The sequence below is a fragment of the Gobio gobio genome, assembly GCF_949357685.1.
Source record: "Gobio gobio genome assembly, chromosome: 20".
Lineage (NCBI taxonomy): Eukaryota > Metazoa > Chordata > Actinopteri > Cypriniformes > Gobionidae > Gobio > Gobio gobio.
The window spans coordinates 27,138,201-27,161,159 of NC_137113.1; the positions used below are offsets into that span (position 1 = coordinate 27,138,201).

A 22,959-nucleotide genomic window follows, 5' to 3' on the forward strand; every position below is an offset into this window, starting at 1 on the left:
AAATCCGAAGGCTCAGTGAGGCCTGCATATACGTTAGGCATCAATGAAATCTCCTCTCTCAAGATCCATGAATGTTCTAAAACATATTTAAATCAGTTCATGTGAGTGGTTCAATATTAATATTACAAAGCGACGAGAATATTTTTCGTGCGCAAAAAAAACTAAATAACGACGTATTTAGTGATAACCGATTTCAAAACACTGCAGCTTCGGAGCGTATCGAATCAGCGAGTCGAATCATGTTTTGGATCGCGTGTCAACCAGGTGTCAACCCGCCAAACTGCTGAAATCAGTTGAATCGACTCGCTGATGGAACGGCATGAGGGTGAGTAATAAAGGACATTGTTTTCCCTTTTTGGTGAACTAACCCTTTAACTGTTTTAAATGTATATTAGGCTTGTGGTTTTAGCTGTGGTATCGAAATTGGATAAAATCAAAAATATTGGTGTCTTAACTGTGCAAAAACAGTTTCATGGCTGGTAAAAAATATTTATGGCTGATACATTTTCTTTAAGTCACCGGCCATTGGCATGCAGTATTGGGAAAATTACTTTGAAATGTAATGCATTGCAATATTGCATTACTCCCTGAAAAAAGTAACTAATTGTGTAAGAAAAGTAATGTGTTACGTTACTTTTGCCTCACCTGGGCTGGGCTTGTTTTGGGTTTTTTTACAACAAAAAAGTTCTATTTTTGGGCAAATGTAAGGACCCTCTCACACCAAAATTCAAATAATTTGAAGCCTCAGGCTGAATGAAATGCAAATTCACTGATGTACAGTAGAGGATGCAGCTCAAACAAACCTGTGCCGCCATTCTGGATAACGGAAGAATGGGATGCAGGAGAAAGTTTAACCCTTACTTAACCAATAAAAACAAAAAGTCTAAAGTAATTTTGCTTATGGTTTAAATGAATTATCGAAGGTCAGCAGCAAGTAGGCTACATTGGTCAAAAAAGTGAGATTAAATGCATAAATATATTTGTTTTATTTGATATATTTAATTATTGGAGGTTTGCATAGTAGGCCTACTCTGATTTTGTATTTGACTCATTTTTATTCATTTTGAGTAATACTGAATCTTTTTTGGCAAGTGAGATTTGTAAATGCATACTCACATTTAGTCTAGATAGAACGACAAAAAACATCATGTTTGCATGCCCACAATGCCTCTGTGCTTATGACAAGAGAGCTGTAAGTCAGTAAATGGGAAAACAAAGTAACTTGCCTTACTTATTTGAAAAAGTAACTCAGATATTTTGTTGTAATTTTTAAAGTAATGTGTTACTTTACTAGTTACTTGAAAAAGTAATCTGATTATGTAACTCAAGCTACTTGTAATGCTTTACACTGTGGTATTGCAAAAAGTTAGTTTTAGGTCCTGATGGCTTGATGGTGAGTAAAATATGGGATCATTTTAATTTTTAGGTGAACTATTCCTTTAATCTGGCTACTGTTTTATGTTGTACTCCCGTTAAAGGTGCTTTGTCTTGATAGAATGCGCTCATGTAGCTAATGTCGCATAATTTTTTTACTCATGCACAACAAACGGATATATCATTTAGTTTTACACCTTTTTAATAATTACAGCTTATTGTTTTTGTAGCATAAATGTAGCAAGATACTGTACCTTTTCCATGTTTATAGTATACTGTACTAGCTACTTTTGAGTTAATTTTTTAGTAGTGTGCCCACAGTTGTGTTATGTTGCACATGAATATATAATAGGGTCTCTTTTTGAAAATGTATTTGGGTAGTCTTTTTTTAAACATAAATTACTAATAATGATTATTCTACCTTATATCTTGATATATGCGCAAATTGTGGTGTTTTCTGAGAAAAAGCATCTCTGGAACATAATGAATATTAATGGCTTATGCTGAAATAAGCATCAAATCCTTCACATGCACTTTTGTGTAAATGTACAATTAGGATATAGCCTTAGTCATTAGTCCGCTTCAGCCCAGCTGCATGGTCCGTTCCTGTGTGCTTTCCAATCAATGTGTAGATTATAGGAATTTGTCTCCATAGGGAACAGGGCTGATGAGGGTACAGTAGCCACAGTGAAGGATACAGTAAGGGCATTTAGTCCATTAATCATGATGCTGCAGACATTTACATGCTGTTGGCCGTCTATGAAAAAAATCCACGCTGAAGGCATTGGCAAGTGTCCTTTGACGAGAATTACTTTTTGTGCCTGGTAACAATTGCCGAGTTTTTCCCTCTCATTCCCATGACAAAATAACACTGAACACCATTGTAGGACTTGAATTACTTGCTTGTTGATGAAAACTGAAGGGCAAATTTCAGGCGTAATCTTTTGTCTGCTCAGACTAAGACAAATCAGTAAGAAGACAACTCAGGTGGTAATCACAGGTGTAGAATTGAAAAGCAATTATACCAGCTAATTAGCATTAGAACAGCACACTTAATGGAATGAAGTTTAGAACAACCCATGTGACAGAACACAGCAGACTTGATGGGTCTTCTTTATCTCTCTTAAGCTCTTAGCCCTCCCATTCTTCAAAGTGCCTGCCTCAGCATAGAAGAGCTGTGTGGGACTGAATTTGGTTTTTATTGCAGATGTTAAAGGGATAGTTAAAAAAAGGGGGGTGAACAAGGTTCAAATGATTATCTGTATTTGTTTTTATGTAATCATCAGTTATTGGTAATTCTTTAAAGTCAGGTTTATCTATATATTTTCACTATTTGATGGTTCTCTAAAGAAGAAAACACAACAATGCATCACTGTCACGAAGACAGGCAAAACTATTTAAATCACTATATACACCTATTCTTGGAGTATCCCACTTATGCCATGGGCACTTGCCAGGACTGACAAGTTAAAGGTGCAGACAGTAGGTGATTTCTGATAAATACTGTTGATATTTGAAATCAACCCAAACAAACACACACCCCTCTTCATTGCTCCGCCCTCAAAATACATGAACACACAATGCAAGAGTGGAAGTTCCTTTACCATAGCTGAAGCGGAGCATAGTCATTCTTTCACGAAAAATAAAGCGAAGAAAAAAAAATGCAACAAAATGAACATACAGTACTGGATATACAAGCAGCAGTTCATATAGTTGCCAGCAGCTCACCAGCTCCAGAAAAATAATAACTGTCAAAACTGTTCTGTTACTATGGCTAAAATTACAACAGCAGCATTTCTTGGTTCTGTGAAACAAAGCAAAACCAATGTTACTGACGTATGGATGGAGCAGAAACAGAGCATCCTTGCCGTCCATTTTCAGGCCTTCCCGCTTAGGTCTCTCCAGAGCTGGAAAGCTTTACAATATTAATGTGGGTTCTAAAGCTCTTGCCTGATCATAACCCAGTGATATTCCTCAGAACTTTTCGCTCTTGTAATGTCTCTCAGCCATCTCTCTTTCTACCGTCTATCTTCAAATCTCCTTCTTGCTCACTCTCTCTCCTCCTCCATCATGAGTGGACATGCCCCCTACTACTGATTGGCTACAATTGCTTTGTGGTGCTTGGTCTGATCCACTTTGGCCCTGTCCCAAATGGCACACTTCAAGTGCACTTTCGGTCTAGTGGACTTACAATGGCCACTGCGTGCAAGTGTCCGTTAAGTCGACGAGACCGCAGGGTGCCCCATTTGTCATTTTAGGTCTCAGAAGTGTGCTCGCGAGCGCCCCCTTTGAGGTCGATATGCGCCCTCGATGCGAACTTCTGCCGAGCCCGCACTGGTGCGGGTTACGCAGCGGATTTCTTCCCAGCAGTCAAAGCGGCATTACGTCATGAAAGTGCGGACTCAGAGGAAGACCGTGAGGGTTTAGGGTGCCATTTTGGGACAGGGCCTTTCAAACGGCCCTGCAATAGATGACTCTTCACACTTTTTATTTTCTAATGTGTAGATATTTTTAAATTAGCAACTAACTACTGAATGTAATAATAATAATAATAATCATCATCATCATGCAAAAAAATCTAGCTCAACGATCTCAGCTGGCTCAAGGTGTTGGAACGTGCAATAATCCCTACTTGGCTACAGAGATAATTCAGGATCATGATCAGTCAGAATCCTACTACATTTGGAATTTGTCATTGGGATGCATCTGCCTTCTTGTTAATAGATAATGCTGCTGTAATGGACAACAAAGTTAAATGGTGTTGTTTGACTTTTCTCCAGGCGATTGGGTGGACAGACAGAAGAGAGAAATAGTGTGAATGAAAGGCCTCCTTTTCTCATAGCAGTGAGACGGCTGAGCCCTGTTTGAAATGAGGGCCGCCGTTTGATGGCTATCAGTGAGATGGAAAAGCACCGCTGAGCTAGCTTCCCTCTGAGAGTATTAAGAAATAAATTGTGCCTGTCATGTCAATGGGGATAATATTAGTCATGACATTACATTAGCCTGCTGATGAAAATAGAAGCAGACGTACTTTCCAATTCAAACGGAGCACAGGAAAGAGATTCACCCATTTTTATGCATTCATGTATGCTCTATTGTTCCCCCTGCTCTATTGAACATAATAATCATATGCGCTAATCAATCACAAGGCAAATGGTTATAAAAAATAATACAGAATTTGATATGACATTGTGTTCTGTAACAGCTGAGGACTTTTTATTAGCAATTTCACAGTTTAAGAAAGCATAAACATTAGTTAAAGCCACCTGAATTATTAACCCTGTAAAGCCTGACACGTTTTTTTTTTTTTTCAAAGAGTTCATTGAACTTTTAGACAAAATACGGTAACACTTTAGTTTAGGGTCCAATTCTCACTATTAACTAGCTGCTTATTAGCATGCATATTACTAGGATGTTGGCTGTTTAGTAGTACTTATAAAGCACATATTAATGCCTTATTCTGCATGAACATACATAGAATTGGACCCTAACCTAAAGTGTGAACCAAAATATATATTTAAAAAAAAAAGTTATGAATATACGTTTTATTTTTGTATCATATTCAAACAACATACACATCAGGATTTACGGCTCATAGAGTTTTATTTACAGTAGAGGCCCAAACTGAGCAAAAATGTGTGATTTGGTGCAGATACTGTTTTTTATATAAAAACGTCAGACGAAAGGTAAGATGAAATTCCAATAGCTCGTATAAATGTTCACCTTCAAATATTACTAACAATATAATAGTTATTTCTTACATTTCCTTCATAAAAATAATTAAAGATTTCACTGCAAAAAGACACGTGTCAGAAGGGGGCCGTATTTAGAATAACTAAAGGCCTTTTACTTGCTAAGGTAGTAGATTGTGGACAACAGGTTTTTCAGGAAAGTTCATGTTGATCATTTCGAGACCTTAGAATTTCATGCATCAAATATGATATATAGGCTTCATAGGGTTAAACACTACTAAACATAATTTTTTGGTGTAACAGCCTCTAAAATCTCATCTGAGACTGTTGAACTCCTGATCCCATTACATACAAATGTTGGCAGTATAGAGCCGCGTCTGTCGGATTGGAAAGAGCAGCCGGTCTATGCGAGGAGGATTTGCTTTGTAAACTAGATTTAGTTGATTTTCCTTTTGTTTGTTTTTCTCTCTAGGGAGCGATGCTTTGCTCATTAGCTTGAACACATTGCTTGTAATGGAAGCTAATGGTTTATGCATATGGAGAAATCAGCAAGTGCTGCTATGATGTAGTGTGATGTTTGTTTTATGGAAATCAAATAGCAGGATAAATCGAGGTCTTCTTTATGCATAGACACTAAAAGAGCATACAATACAATATCATTTGAATCATTTCTCTGCATGACCAAATGGTTCATTCAGACAAAACTAGACAGGCCTTTAAAATATTTGTACATAATTCATTATATACATAAAAACATATACCCAACCTGAGCAATCAAGGTATAAACAGTCGACCTGCCCCAGTGCATCTCTGAAATACTATAAATAACCTCACCAGAGCATTTGTACAAACACCCAAATTTGCATGAATGGTCCTCAGTGAATTGAAGTATGAAATCTGTAATTAAATATTTAATCAGGGATTCCCAATGCAGAAATATCAGGTATTTTGATGAAGCTTGGCTAAAGCATTGGCTACATCATTAGCTTTTATTGTGCTTTCCTGATAGCGCCACGGCCCTGTTTAATAATCATTATAGGCCATAAAGAGAAATGGTGCAGGGAATGTTTCATTAAGACTGTAATCCCAGGATACCGAAGCGTCAGTCGGTCGGGTGACGACACGCTGCTGTGCTGCTGATACAGCAGGGTGTCAGAAAAGTGCCATTTGGCTGCTCCAGTGTTTAGCATAAAACATTAAGAGAGAATAGAGCAGGATTTCATCTTAGCTAACCAAATTAATTATCTGGTTTGGAAATAATGTACTAAAGATCAGCCATTCTGAATAATATTAGAATTTCAGATGAACATCAAACCAAACTCATAGAGCAAAAACCATAAGCAGGCCCAGATGGCAACTGTAGGATAATCTGTGTAATTGATGTAAAAATGGTCAAATGTGTTAAATGTGCACTATTTTTGGTAGATAAAACAATCAAATTTGACTGAAATGTAATAAACACAAGAGGATGGGGACATGTAGAACATTTTAAACAATGAGGATTCTGATTATGGAAATTAGCAGGACTTTGTGTGGATTCTTCACATGGGCCTAGTCACAAAATGGTTATGTTACGATTTTATTTGCAATAAAGCAATTATATTGGATATTATGAGTATATGGCAGACTGAATAGAGGTAATAAAGACACATTTTGAACAACCATTAGCTGTATCGTTAAAAAATAAAGCAAGTCCCCAAACTGAGTCTCCAAAAGGATTGTGTCTATCTCCAGGGCTCTGTGATTGGCTGAGATCAGCTATCTTCCCTGAGGGCTACACCTCATACACACACCTTAAGGAGCCGTCTCCCTTCACTGGAGGTGGAAATGAGCCGGACTTAAGATGCTCCTGGTGTCGGTCTCTCAGGACAACTAGGCAGACAGTCTGGGAATAATGTCTGCAGTACTGCAGCGCGAAAGAACACGGCGGTGCACGGTTTAATGTACTTTATCTAATTAACCCACCAGCTGGATATTATCATTTTATTCAGTCATTTCAGTTTCATTTGCATTGCATAAATATGACAATAATAGATCCCTAAAACATTTGTGGGCTAATTTGTGTTACTTACCAGCTTTTCATATAGGCTACATCAATTGTTGTGCTTTTTGATCCATGTGTTCCCTTTGAGGTAATCTTTAACCTCCTGGGACCCACGAATAGACTTTTGTCCACTGTAGTGGACGTTATATTTTAGGGAATTTCTCTGACATCATACATGTCACATGTCACAGTCTGGATGTCCTTTAAAAAGCACATTCGGGGCTTTGCAGAGATACCAAATGTTTGGAGGTTTCACCAGGACAACAACAACTTCTTGGTCTTTAAAAATGGCTGACATTAATGTTTAGCACTCTTATGGAAATATGATAATATTTTTTAATTATAATTTAAATCTGATTCATTTTCAAATTGTTTGTTATAAATCAACATCTCAGGAAAATGTTATGGGGTTTCTGATCAAAATATGATTTTCTGTTACAAAACAGGGCATTGATTTCATAAATGACCACTGTAGTGGACGACAGGACTTAAATCATGTTTATCAGGAATTCTGGAGACATAAGTGAATAGGGAAAGAAATGACATATCAATATTCCTATGAAATATTAGATATTATTATGAAAATATAGCCAATTATTACTCCCATTATTACACTTCTATTTTCATTACATGTTGCACCAAGAACACATTAATATGCAAATTAGATACAGCGTATAGATACATTGTATTGAATGGGAAAATCCAAGTATGGTCATTTTACCCTCATATTTCATAAAGTAAAATGGTATATCAATGTTTTTTATTATATCTTTCATAACAGAGTTCAGAATCATCTTTAGACAAAGTTGTTTAAAAAAAAATCCTGAAACCTATAAATGTATTGGTGAATTAAAAATAAATCCCATTGTTTTTGCCTATACAGTATACATGCAATTTCATGTCATTTTATTTTTTTAAACAACTGAGTCCTGGTGTCAACTACTGAGGACATATCATAACATATGAATAAAATATCATTTTTCAAAAATGTTTTTTTTTTTTTCATTTGTTTCTTAGGCTCTAAACAATGTAATGACATGAAAAAATACTAAATTCAAAACACTTTTTTTCTGGGTCCCATGCTACTCCTAAACATTGACAATTCTTTTTCTGCAGATATACAGTACACATTTAAAACATAGGCTGCATCTGAAATCGCATACTCCTCTATATTGTAGGTGAAAAATAGTATGAAAGAAGTATGTCCGAATTCACAGTATTCATAAAAGAGTAAGCAAAAAGTACCTGGATGACCTACTTCTTCCGGCTAGATTCTGAAGTGCGCGTACGATGGATACTTTACTATCCCATGAAGCCATAGGAGAGGATTTATGAATGGAGGTGAAGCAACGTAACTCACGCTGGTAGGTCACATGATAATGACAACATGGCGGATGTAGTATGCCCAGATTACATTCAAACTTTTTTTTAGTGGTTGTGAAGTAGGCCTCAAGAGAGTAGGCCTAAGCGATTTCAGACACAGCCATAGTCTTTCTCTTCAAGGAAAACAGACCAAGAATATTGATGACTCATCCTGAACACCACAGATTTTCATCCAATCAAACACTCTCTAGAATGGGATACACGTAGCAAATCATGATTCATAGCAGAGACATAACTTAAGCCTATTAGCTATTTTAAAAAGCCCCTTGATATGCCCCATCCAATCTTTGAATAGAAAACAAAGCTGCACTCATTAAGCCAATTTATGGAGTCTTTTAAAGGTGAAGTGTGTGGGTTAGGGTTAAGGCCTTGATATAGTAACAGTGAAGTTCTTTGTTTAGTGATAAAAGTTTGAAATACACAAGCAGCGATACACTGTTAGCGAACATCCGACAGCGCCCACACTGCTGAGAGTAGCATTTAGATTATCGTGTAAATATGTGCTGCCGGCTTTCCTCTCAATAACAAAAACACACAACAAAATAGAGTGGTGCATGATGTATGACATCACGTTGTAGGCCAAAACGCGGAAGCGAGCTAGCATGTTAGCACTTAATGAGTTTTGGTTAAATGGCTGAAATAAGGTTTATGATGAACATAAGCTCAAGACACTTTCACATTTTATTCTACGACATAAAATACATCAGTATTACCCCACTCGATTTTTTGAAGCGGTTACGTGTTTTGAAAAAGGCAGTTGCTACCAAGTGGCTAAATGGGACTCGAGGCAGTAGGGGAGATTGAACGTCATCACACCGAACAGGTAAACTCAGTCCGCTTTTACAACCTTATTATACTCATAATTGTGCTCTTATAAACTATTCTGACTCAAACGTTCTGGGGAAATGTTTTGAGATAAAAACTGAAAGAGTTGTCAGAAGCTTAGTGATGGTGACATTGAAATAGAGGGGCTATGCTGTAGTCCGTTTATAGCCTACCTTTAGCTTTTTACTTCTGGTGACTGCATTTAGGCAAACTTTTGTTAATCACAGAGCTTGTTTTTTGCGATAATCCAAAAGCATATGGGAAAATCCGATTGGGTTTTTCTCAAGGGAACCAGTGTGATACTAACTGCTGGTTGGCCTACAAAGGAACGTCATACCTGCACCAGCATTGAGAAAACAGCAGAATCTGAGAATCTGATCATAGCAACACTATGTTTGCATGAACTATGCAATTGAGCACTAAAATCACGTTTATTTATATAGCACTTTATACAAAAGATTGCTTGAAATCAAGCAGCTTTACCGTATTAAACATGAAAAACAGTTTTAGTGTATCATTTCGTCAGAAGTACGACTTCATTGTCCACTGTAAAGCAGCTCTGCAGTGTGTTCATGTTTTCACTTGTGGAAATCTGACCTGGGCAGACCCACCAGCAGAAATTAACCAGAAAACATTTCCACGTGAAAGAAGGTGGAGCCTCTGCGCACACCTTCCTATTACATAATAGCCACAGACCAATGATAGCACAAAGAACTTTTCCACAAAGCTGTTTCGAACTCCCAAAATGAACTCCAAACGAGGTTTGTTTTGGCCTGATTTTGTTTGAAATGACGTCACATCAGTTAGTTCTTCAATTTAGCTTGGAGTATATCGGGGACCTTTAGGGTTGTGCCTCTAACCAAACAAAATAGCAAAAATAATGACTGTTTTCAAACAGGTTTGCCGAATACTTTACCTATCTGCCATTGGTCAATCTAACAGAGCCCTGCCCCGAATCAATGGTTGAGTCAGTTTAGCTGGGCTGGTCAGGATTCTCAAACAAACAGAGCTATGCTTTGAAAGTGCCACAGTTTTTATACTTTCTTGGTAAACATTTTTTCCAATGGATCACTTTCTCTGTCTCTGACTGTTAAGCTGGGGCAGGAGAAAGAATTTAAACACAAAAATGTACTCACATTAACTTTGAACACTCAACATTCTGCAAATTCCCCCAGGAATCCATTAATGTCAGTCAAAGTTGTATGATCTATGATGAAGAGCAGAGGATCCGACGGGCTGGAATCAACCCAAGTAATGTTCGCTGACATTTGGCCAGAGTAAGTTGATTATCTTCTGTAGCTGCAGTGTCAGCATTTCTCCATCTAAACACATTTATGGAGTAGAAAGTGAGATAAATAAGTAAAACACAGTAAATAACAGTTTCCATTTCATCTGTCTATGGACTGATTGACAAGAGGCAGTGTATAGTAACAGTGTTTTGGACAATTTGGGAAAAGTTCACTGCTCAGCAACCAAAATGATCAAGAGATTCAAGTGTCTCTATTCCTCCCTTTAACAAACACTACACAGGTTTTCTCCTTCATCATGATGTCCCCTGAATCCCTACGATGGAGACTGAATTGGTGTGTGTGGTCCTTTCAGGTCTCTCTGAAGGCAATCCCCAGTCCACTCAGCCAGCTGTCAAGGTGAGACAGTTTTACATGTTGAAGCTCCAATGCCCTTGTCCAATTTCACTTTGCAGTGAATCTGGGCTGAACACGCCAATCCTCATATTACCAAACAAATTAAATCAGCGAACTGGGAGGAGAAGCGGAGAGAGATCCTGTCAGACGCACAACAGCCTCCCCTCCCAGCCTGTCAGGAGATCAGGGCACTCCAAGAAGAGCTTGGTTAATTGGTTTAGGACGTGAAGTGTTTCTGACAAGCACCCGAAGACAGAGGAACTGCGGAGAATGATTTCAGGAGAAGCGCTGGGAAAGTTCAGGTAATGAAGCAAATACTTCAGCAGAGGTTCATTTCAGAAAAGCTTGTACTCACCACTAGCCTCACCAAACAAAATTACACTATGTACCTCTCCAACCAGCCGGTCAATGAAATCAGTGGTTATTGGTTCAGGAAGAATGAATGTTACTGCAAGGCACTCAAATGCTGATACATTGACTAAATAAGCTAAGGACAGATTATGGACCGGAGTAATGGGGGCAAAATGTCCAGGGCCTCTGATTGCCAGGGGTCTTAAGCTGACAGGCTCGATACCAAGAAACAAGCCAATGGAGATGTATAATTTACAGGTGATGCACTGTTACCAAGTAAAAGTCATTTAAAGGAGCACCCCATGCTATTACCGGAAACAGCTGAGTGAATCCAGGACATATTATGGTCCTGTGATGCCCTTGGGCACCAGCCTTTTTGGGGGACCCATCTTGAAAGATGTCCAAAAAAGACAGTTGTAAATTCAAGAAGAATCATGATGATATTTTGTCTACTATATCAAGGGTGTACAATCCTGTTCCTGGAAGGCCACCTTCCTGAAGAGTTTAGTCTGAACCTAGTCCTGCGTAGACTAACGGCAGAAGGTCTGGACTCTATCGCAGATTTAACTTTTGACTGACATGTAACGCAACCAATCACAGTACGTTTCGTGAAAATGTAAAGTCGATGTCCCTGCAACAAGTGTGCCACACGAGTCCTGAAAATTGAAGTCAAAGAGTTGATCGCCCCCAGGTGAATGGATGCAGCTCATAAAACCCACCCTCTCCATGAAATGTAATGGGACATAGACAATATGTCGTAGAGTAAAATGTGAAAGTGTCTTGAGCTTATGTTCATCACAGACCTTATTTCAGCCATTTAAATAAAACTCATTAAAAAAAAAAACATTGACTTCGGGACGAGATTACCGAAAGTGCTAACATGCTAACTCGCTTCCGCGTTTTGGCCTACAAAGTGTATGTCATACATCATGCACCATTTTGTTGTGCATTTATTTTGTTATTGAGAGGAAAGCCGGCAGCACATATTTACACGATAATCTAAATGCTACTCTCAGCAGTGTGGGCGCTGTCGGATGTTCGCTAACAGTATATCGCTGCTTGTGTATTTCAAACTTTTATCACTAAATTAAGAACTTCACCGTTACTATATCTGGGCCTTAACCCTAACCCACACACTTCACCTTTAAAAGACTCCATAAATTGGCTTAATGAGTGCAGCTTTGTTTTCTATTTAAAGATTGGACGGGGCATATCAAGGGGCTTTTTAAAATAGCTAATAGGCTTAAGTTATGTCACCGCTATGAATCATGATTTGCTACGTGTATCCCATTCTAGAGTGTGTTTGATTGGATGAAAATCTGGGGTGTTCAGGAAGAGTCATCAATATTCTTGGTCTTTTTGCCTTGAAGAGAAAGACTATGGCTGTGTCTGAAATCGCTTAAGCCCCGGGTATACTTCACTTTCCGGATGCATCACGCGCACAGCCCTGTCCGCGCGTATTTCAAAGTATACTACACCACGGATGCGCGCAGATGATCGCATTCGACACATGTGCAGTAAATTTTTTTCTATGCTCTACCAGACATCGGAGGACAGCACTGAGTCCTGTCATCAACGGGACATTTGCTGGGCATGATCGGAGAAGAACTGTAGTGCATCCACCATTGCAACATAGTTTGGAAGAAACACTGAAGAATCAAAAACGATGGAGAAGGATATGCTTCTAAGTTTACTCGTCGAGTTTACCGTCCATTGTCGTGTTTTTCTCTCTTTTTTTCAAGTGTGTTGTTTTTAAACCGGTCTTTTTACACTCTTCTTCGACGGCTGAACACTGTGCTCAATACTGTGCGTATTGCCACCTAGTGGACTCTTCTGTACTGCTGGCGCATGCGCTGTTGCGCACGGACGGGGTGTGCGGCCGAAGTATACCCGGGGCTTTAGGCCTACTCTCTTGAGTAGGTACTTATTTTGAACAAGTAATTACTTCACAACCACTTAAAAAAAGTTTGAATGTAATCTGGGCATAGTACATTCGCCATGTTGTCATTATCATGTGACCTACCAGCGTGAGTTACGTTACTTCACCTCCATTCATAAATCCTTCACTCTACCGTTGAAGTAAGTGAAGCCACCCGTGTCCAAATATGGCGCTGGCATCTTGTGTCTCGAGTCTGCACAGTTGTGAGCTTAACTTGAAACGTAGAAATTAAAGTTAAAGCTCCAATCTCCTCCCGAAGTTCCCGAAAAATGTCCGTTGGTGCCTCAGTGACTACTTCTCTCAGAGAAGCTGTCAATCTGAGCTGTCAATAACATCACACCCCTATTTTTATAGCATCAAATAACCAAGTAACTAAAACCAAACTTATTTAAAGAACGAACACTTGAACTAACATCAGCGTGATTAAAAACTGCCCAAAATGTATTTGAAGTGTAATCTGATTGGTTAGATTGTATAGATTGTTTAGATTGTCTATGTCCCATTACATTTCATGGAGAGGGTGGGTTTTATGAGCCATTTATTTCTGAAAAAGTTCTAGTTAAGCTCACAACTGTGCAGACTCGAGACCCAAGGTGCCAGCGCCATATTTGGACACTGGTGGCTTCACTTACTTCAACGGAAGAGTGAAGGCGCGTCGTCCATCTTTTTTTACAGTCTATGCCCTACAATAACAGGCCGGCGTTGGCGTGCATCTATAAATTATTCATTCAAGAACGTTGTGCAAGTTTACTGCAACAATGGAGTCACGAACTTCACATTCTTTTGAAAACCCAGCGTTGTCACAGTTGTAAACACGACAGTGTTCTTCTTCCACGAGGGAGTTTGGCGTCACAGCATTTGTTTCCAGGATTCAACCAATCAGATGATGACTTTGAAACTCCTGAAGTGTTTCCAGATAAGTGTGCCGTATGCTTCAGACGTCAGGCTAACGGTCCATGGGCGTAACGTCTGAGACTAGTCTGAACCCAGCTAGTCAAGGTCTTCAGGGTTACTAGAAACTCACAGGCAGATGTGTTGGAGCAGGTTAAACTGAACTCTGCAGGAATGCGTCCCTCCAGTACAGGATTGGACACCCAAGATTTAGCTAGACCAAAGTTCACCATAGGGCTCCCCTGGTATCTACAACTTAATATCTTGTTTTTTGGACATCTTTCAAGAAGGGTCCTCGAAAAAGGCAGGTGCAAAACCTATCCTTGATCAGCTCCCAGTACTAGCATGTGGCGCTCCTTCAAATGACTTTTACTTGGTAATGCACCACAGAGCATCACCTTGAAAACTTTTGCCATTAATTTGTTACAGCAGAATATAATGGTTGCTCAACTGTATGAGAATTCTGCTATTCAGCAAAAACAATCCCAATTCAAATCCTGTGTAGAGGCATTAAATGAAATTTTCTTCGGTTCAAGGCACGCACGGTGAGATCGCGATAAAGACTCACACAGGATGCTGTAATTTGTCTAGGGTGTGAAAAAAGAGGTAATGTTTGTGGTTTATAGGTGACATCCTCCGGACACATTTGCTCATGTCAGCTTAGCGTTTAGTACTATCGTAAGCCTGCAGCTGTCAGCTCATAATGGGAAGCAAGGTCACAATCTGTAAGACACTTCAAAATCCATTTATTTGGATATTTTGATTTCACACTAAATGACTGAAAGGGATCTGTAACAGTCTGGTTTTATTCTCAAACAACTGGACTTGCCAAATAACCATGGGTAAAACCAACTCAGACTGGCTTTTGCTGGAATTATACCAGACACCCATATGAAGACATGAATGATTAAATAGCTTCATCACAGACATACTGCTTCCATTAGTATTTGGCCACATTTTTGTCCCAAATTATTCTCAAATATCTCTGTAAAAGATGGCGTAATTTCAGTAACAATGCAAAAAATGCAGAAACAAGTCTGTTAGTCTGGCTTTTTTTTAACCTCATAATTATAATGTCATAACTTGTTCATGTATGCTAAATGTTAATTATTTAGTCACTTAAACCAGGGGTTTTCAAACTTTATGATGTCAAGGACCCCTAAATATGATGAAACCTTTTATGAGGGACCCCCTTCCTAAAATCCATCTATATATTTTTATGTATGAAAAAACATTTAAACTGTAGATAAATAGTAAGTGTGACATTATAAATACAACATATTGTTTCCAAACTTAAACTTAAAGGGATGGTTCACCCAAAAACAATTTTTTTTATGTTGATCTGCTTACCCCCAGGGCATCCAAGATTTAGGGTCTTTGTTTCTTCAGTAGAACACAAATGAAGATTTTTAACTCCAACCGTTGCAGTGTGATAGTCATATAGTGCATGTCAATAAAATATCCCCAGAGTATGAGAGCAATGAGAGTAAAAACACATAGACATACGAATCCATATTAAACCATGCGGCTTGTGGCGACAATTTGATGTCTTAAGACACGAAACGATCGGTTTCTGCGAGAAACCGAACAGTATTTATGTTATTTGTTTACCTCTTATCAGTGGTTAAAGTGGGATTTGGCAGGTGGGGGAACCCTCACATTTTGTGTAGGTGCAACAGGGAAAAATGACTCACCGTGGGGCAACATATTGAGTATCGTGGTATAGCAATACTTTTTGGGATAAGTATCACAATACTTATTTACTTGATATTTTAATGGTTTTATTGTGGTCCATCTACATCTACAATGATATGATGACGATACTATGTTAAAATTGCTGAGCACCACAATATGGAACACAACCTTGTTTTTCACTATGTAAATTCAAACATAAAAATTGGAAGTCCAAAACTGATTCAAATGTAACACACCAAAATGGCTGAAGACACAACTACAACAGAAATAATTCACAACCTAGATAGAACTAATGCAGAGTCAATGTCAAAATGCAGAATCGAAAGTTTTTCTGTATCATAAAACAGCAACAAAACAACAATGTATGATGGTCCAAATATTGTGGCTATTCTCACATCCAGTCAAAATAGCTCCCATATTGACTGGTACTGTGATTTTATTTGTCCTTTTAACTCCACTGCAACCAGGCCTGGACTAAGAACACGTAGGGCCCTGGGGCTATAAAAAACCTAAGGGCCATAGTAGCCGATCTTGGTGCCGCAACGTTTTCTACCACAGAAATAATTCGTATTTTTAAAAAACTAAATCGTCAAAGCACAGAGATTCAACGAGTATATACTGTCTGAATATTACATTTTAATATTAAGTAGGCCTATATAAATATTCCAGACTGCAACACATTAACTCCAGATATGAGGTCAAATCAAACAGGTTTCCAGAAATGGCAACAACTTTTGAGCATACAACTGCCTTAAAGGGGTCATAGAATTACATTTTTGTACAAGTTAATATTATTCTTTAGTGTCTAAATGAAAAGTTTGTAATATACTTTAATTAAAAATTCTCATTAGTATTGTAAGAAAACACTCAATTTACCTGGTCAAAACCAGCTCCGTTTTCAGCAAGTCATTTCAGTGTATGTGACTTTAAATGATAATGAGCTTTGCTCACCCCGCCCCCTGTGATCTGGGGGGCGTTCGGTTCGACAACACCACAACACACGTGGAGTGTTGCCTTGACAACAGTTGAGGGTATATTTTCGAGAAATAATGGCAACGGGAGTCTCTGAAGACACATCTGAGCAACCTTATCAATTTGAACCGGAGTCGGACCAGGAACAGATGACGAACCCAACGAAGTTCGAACAGGACGTTTCTGAATGGTTGGTTAACGTCATGTTACTTTGATCTATCTTTGTACTGGCAGAGTAGCGTAGTGAGATATGAATGCTATGTGTTTACTGATGTGTTAGTGACAGATTGATGTTATGTTATAAGATTTTTTTTTTTTTTACATTACTTCTTAATCAGTAACAAACACCGTTATAAACCATGTACAAAAGTAAGCTTAGTGTAGTGTTACCATGTTAACTTTATCACCCGAGTAGTTACACAGTTTGTAATAACAAACATAACGCGTTGTTCATTATAAACGTGGGATTATGAATTATATTGAGAACGTCATACACAGAAAGCATGCCGTAATGTAACTTCCCCTGTAAACTTTAGCCTCATTCATCGTGAAGCGTGCAAGCGATTTGCAAAGATTAATATAAAGGTTAATAAAACGTTACACTCACATCTTCCTGAGGTGCAGCAGGAACACGATCCTTTTTTTCAAGAGCAGCTTATTAGCAAAACCTGCTTTATACTGACGCTCGTTTATAAAGCAGTCTGCTGGGAAATGATTCGCGCAAACATTGACGTTGATCGGGGGGAATATTCCCTTCTAAAACAAAACTCAGCAGCCACTGGGTCTTCAGCGGTTCGGATTTAGGAACATCAAAATGACTGCTGTGTTCGTTATTACACCCAAGAACACAACACCACAATCACTTAGACGCCATTCTGCTCCAGCGTATCAATAATGGCGGACTGATGACAGCTCGCTCGCTCAGGGCGGGTCTGTGTTGAAACGCTACTGTCAATCAACAATCTTAGGAGGGGCGTACACCGTGTAACGTCACACGATCAGACGGCTCGATTTGAGACAGGGGAAAATATATAAGGAGATTAAAAAAAAACACTGGATGTATTTTTATCATTATATGATGGTTGTGTACAGGCACTGCCAACACACATTTCCGTATAATCAACTTGTAAAAGTGCATGTACCATTATATGACCCCTTTAAGGAGTTTTAAAACCACAGAGGTCCCAAATAAGAGGGGTTCGGGGGGCATGGTCCCCCAATACATTTTTTATTTCTCTTATCTACATATAGTATGTGCATTTTAAGATGGTTGAAGGTTTAAAAAAATACGTTTTTAAAACCATGTTATTGGGCAGTAGATTATCTGTAATACCTGCTCTCTCCTCATTTCATCACTCTCATTTCCATCACTCTTTCTTTTGCCCTGTCTCTTCCCCTCCAAAAGCTGAGCTCTGGCTGATAGTCTTTTCATTTTCGTTTGTGTCGGTGAAATAAGTAAACATAGGGTTAACTGATATTTAGCCTATATTTAATTAAGTATTTTCTAAGTTAATTCACTGAAGGCTACGAACGCTAGGTAAATACGTTTAATAAATTAATTTACAATATGTACACACACATTCATTATCTTATGCCAAATCTGATGAAATTATTTTACAACATTTTTTATATACACCTCTGAAAAATACCGAGGTCTAGACCACGGCGACCTCATAGCTGACTATGGCCATGATTACAGTCGTGTAGGCAGCTGGCAGCCTATAGTTTACCTCAACGCTTCCGGAGCTAGAGGTCTGGTTCAGCTAGTTTCGCCACAGAGCCTTTACTGTACACATGATGTTGCGCTTATATCAAATTCAAATGGATAAAGCGGATGCCTGGCGCTCGTTATCACTTCAATAGAATGGCGAAAGCGCCAATAGAGATTGTCAGCGCTGTGCGTGAGACGGCCCAGCTGCTCTCGCGCTGCGACTGCTGGATCTATTTATTTATCTGAGGTGCCGGAATGCAGTTCCGGCCCACTTTAACCCCTGCCCTCTTATCAGACGAATGTCATCTAGTATTCCCAGCGCCATAACTTCCGGCGAATAAGGTCAAAATACTGGCGCGATCAAAGATATATATATACATACACGTAGATGCCTCATTCGACCAATCCACGCAGGCACTAATGTATCTATGTATATATATTGATGATCGCGCCGGTATTTTGCATGTATTTTGACCTTATTCGCCGGAAGTGATGGCGTGGGGACGGCTGATGCAGAGCCATAGATAAAAAATGTAATACATTTTTTTTTAACATGGATATTTTTCTTACAGAAACGCATCGATTCGCTTCAGAAGGCCTTTATTAACACCCCGGAGCCGCGTGGAGCACGTTATTTGACAGACAGATGCATTTTTTTATGGACTTCAAAAACAGAGCAACTATTACTGCTATTATTATGCTTAGATTAGCCAGAACATTTTTAATATAACTCAGATTTTATTAATCTGAAAGAATAATGCATATACAGCTCGGATGACTTGAGGGTGAGTAAATCATGGGCTAATTTTCATTTTTGGGTGAACTATCCCTTTAATGTTGGATGTATAAACCTGACCAACATTTTCAATTAAAAATGATTTGTATAAGCAACTTCCACAATAAATATATGCATGCAGCTCACGGTCAACCCCAGTGAGCAAGATAAAGGGGACTATAGTGAGAAAAATTCACTAGAAAGATACAAAGCAAACATATACGATTCTGGAAAGTATGTATAAACATTTAGAAATCAAACAGTTAGAATGTTTGATAGACTGTCCATTTTTGCTTTGTCTTTTTATTCTCTGAAATTTTCTGGGGACCCCTTAGAACCTTCTGGAGGACCAGTTTGAAAACCCCTGGCTTAAACCATAAACATTTCTTACAGTCGACTGCACACTCTCATTCCGGTTTCACTCAGATGTACGTCACAATACAGAAAAAAAGATTTGTCGCTACTTCAGCTCTTGTGACAAAATATTGCTTGAAATATTTTTTAAGTGAAAGAAAACACCTAATGTTGCCATGTCAGCGTGCCAAAACTGGAACGTGCTAACATTAAACCCAATCTTAATTAAACTGTGATGATAAAAGATATCGAAATATCAAACAATGACATATTTCAACTTTAATTTTCAACAAGGTTAATAACAGTGAAGGAATAATTCTCATTCAACTTCACTCCGAATTTGAGCAGGTACTTGAGGTCATCAAGTAAGATTTTCTTCTCTTTCATTGTGCTGCCAGAAGAAATGGTTTGTTTGTCCTCCATGTGTCTGCCAATCACAGCTCTCCCTGAGGGGGCTCCATCAATCAGTTTGCCCACATCCTGCTCCTATCAGTCTAGACATCAACGGGCAATACAGCAGGGGGTGGGGGTCATGACACATCTCTCACATTCAGAGTTAAAAATCGCAGCTCTTTCAAGTTCAGACAGTGCAGTTGTACATCAGCCCTCAGGACTGTTTGGTGGCAAAGGACCTCAAAAGGAGGACAAAGATGGGAGTGCATGGTCCCTGACTGATGTTAGAAAGTGGCTGGAGAGAGATCAGAAGAAGGAGGATAAGCACCTGTGCTGAGCAAGCATACAGGGTGAAGCAATGGTTTATGGGATTGAAGTCAGCACTGACAGCATGTGTAACTCTGAGAAGACAGCGCTCAGTGAGATATACTGACGGGGTGTAATAAAGAAGGAAAAGCATACGGAGATCTGACCTGACCCGAACGACTCCACGGCGTGCTCTCACTCAGGTCCTCTCCTGTACTTCAGACAATCAGTGAGAGACAAGGTTATTCTTTCCGAAAGTGTCCTTCAATCAACCTCCCACAGAGATGCACATCACACCCACAGACAGCACAGTTTGGGCCACTGTTCTTATGAAAACACAGACACTTTTTCTTTTCTTGAAAAAGAGCATTTTATTAAAACAAAATGCATATTTACATTGCAGAGGTAACTATTCATATGTTGGCACAAGATTCTGTACCTTTACAAAAGAGGGGGATGTATACAAAAATGCTTTTAGGTGCATCACTGAGATACAAACACTTTGGGACACTCCTAAAAAGACAAAGTTCAAAAACTTTGAGCTGTAATAACGGATAAATTATTTGTATGTGCTATGATTAACTAAAAAGGAGAAAACGATTATGATTTACTAAAAATGCAGAGCGACTCCTGTCTTAAGGCTCATAAGTCTTTGCCTTTCCAGAGTATTTGGAGGGGGACAATCTATGGTTGAATGTTTGACAGTAGCACATGACGGCTTTAAACTGCACATACCTGTAGAAAAGTACACAGCAATTAAGGGATGCAATGTCACTTTTACAAGTACAAAGGTAAAAAAAAAATAGGCCCACATACGATTTTAAATAATGACATACACATAACAACATGCTGAACATTTCTGAGTGTTGATTCATGTAAATTAGATTACTAAATTCAAAAGGCTGCCGTCAGAGAGAAATGGCAGAGGCGTAAAAGGAGAGCTTGATGGGAGTTGCATAAAATCTGCTGGGATAGCTGCTGTACCCTCTTCCAGTGTGGAGCTGGGAAAAGGCTGTGGAAACAGTATTTTCTTAAAGGCTGTCTTGTACCGTCACATCTTTTTGTGACAGTCACAAGTGTCTCAAAAAAGCACTTTACTAAGCTCATCAGTTTCACAATAGTCTCCGCCCCACCAAACAAAGCTGCTTTTAATTGCTGCATTTATCCCTTACCTGTGAATATAACAGAGAATACTAAAGATCTTAGGTAATATGTTCTTTTTTAAATAACAGTTTGTGCACTTTATGACCCCCCCCCCTTCTAAATACATTAACTCAAACCTAGACTTTTTTTTAACATGTGCAGGACAAGTTCATCAACTCTGACATTCTCTTTCACAGTATTGCATTTCTCGGAGACCTGCCAGGATTTCTTTCTTTACACAACCTACAACCAGGGGTGCCAGGCAGGGTCCATGCGGCACAGGTTGTCCAGGCTGTTGGCGGCTGCCACTAGCGTGTTTACTTTACTCTCACCACCCTCGAACTGGGCCAAGTTGTGAAGGCGGGTCATGATGGCCGTCACGGCTTTCTGGACCAGAGACACCAGCTGCTGGCTGTCCATGTTCTCAGGTTGTCCAGCTGGGGACAGAGGCATGGATGTGTCCTCCTGCGTTTTCTTATGCCAAGCGATGATTTCGTCCCGAAGAACTGCTTTCAAGATGCCATCGACCTGATTGAGAGGAGACACAGATTGAGAGTGGGTCAAGATCCCTAGAGACTGAAAGTGTGGAGACACATTCTGCATTACTCTTGTTCCTCATAAAGCGTACCTTGAAGTTAGGCTGAGCAAAGCAACGTGCTACCGCTATCATGGAAGCCGTGAGGGGTCCGGATACGCCAATGGTGGTCAGGAACTCAGAGATGTTGGGCGTCAACCTGAAGGGGACGGGCCGGTTGGCATCCAGATCACCAGTGGCATCATTAATGTCGAAGCGGAAGTATGATACATTGAGTTTTCCAGTGTCCTGTTGGGGAAACAACACATCAGGGTGGTGTCACTTGATCAATCTCTGAGAATCTGACCTTGTCAAACAGAAACTACAATTTGCAGACTTTGGTTAACTTTGAGAGATAAATATAATGTGGCGCCAAGTCATTAGTTTCCATCCAGAGAAATACAGCAAATTTGGGAAAGGAGCCTAAACTCATGTGGGACTCGAGTGGGACCAACATCAGACAACAGCTAATCTATAGCACTCTGGGAAAAACTGGATAGTGTTGTAGACATCCGACCACAAAAATGTGAGGATGTATTGATCTTACACCCACTGTGGTCTGCATCAGCATTTCAGCATATGAACAAAAATAATCTCCATTGGCCTTCGATGCCCTTGATGTAGAGGGTTGTCATCACCAATAAAGTATTTCAGAGATCACATGCTTAAGATTAACATTCATATGGGCGAGATCAGAATGTAGATTTTTATTAGTTTAATAATGATGAAGTATCACTCCAAGCACAATAAGAACGTGTTCAAATATGATTCAAGCACAGTATTTAGACCCTTCACAGGACTAAACTCAATATCTTAAGTCAAACGGAGAGCTACTCTGGAAGTGATACACCGGGGAAATGCATGATGGTTTGTGTGTGTTATTGAGAGGGAGAC

The 22,959-nt window shown here is 39.2% G+C and overlaps 1 protein-coding gene across 1 annotated transcript in view; it reads right to left on the reverse strand.

Moving 5' to 3' along the window:
• Positions 1-20,706: 20,706 nt before the first annotated feature.
• trrap (transformation/transcription domain-associated protein) overlaps positions 20,707-22,959 on the reverse strand; it is a 99,522-nt gene continuing 97,269 nt past the window's right edge. The window contains exons 70-71 of the mRNA XM_079846123.1: positions 22,120-22,314; positions 20,707-22,019 (exon numbers count right to left, since the gene is read on the reverse strand). Of these exons, the coding sequence (XP_079702249.1) occupies positions 21,735-22,019; positions 22,120-22,314 (480 nt within the window). The 3' untranslated portion in view covers positions 20,707-21,734. The remainder of the gene's footprint in view (positions 22,020-22,119; positions 22,315-22,959) is intronic.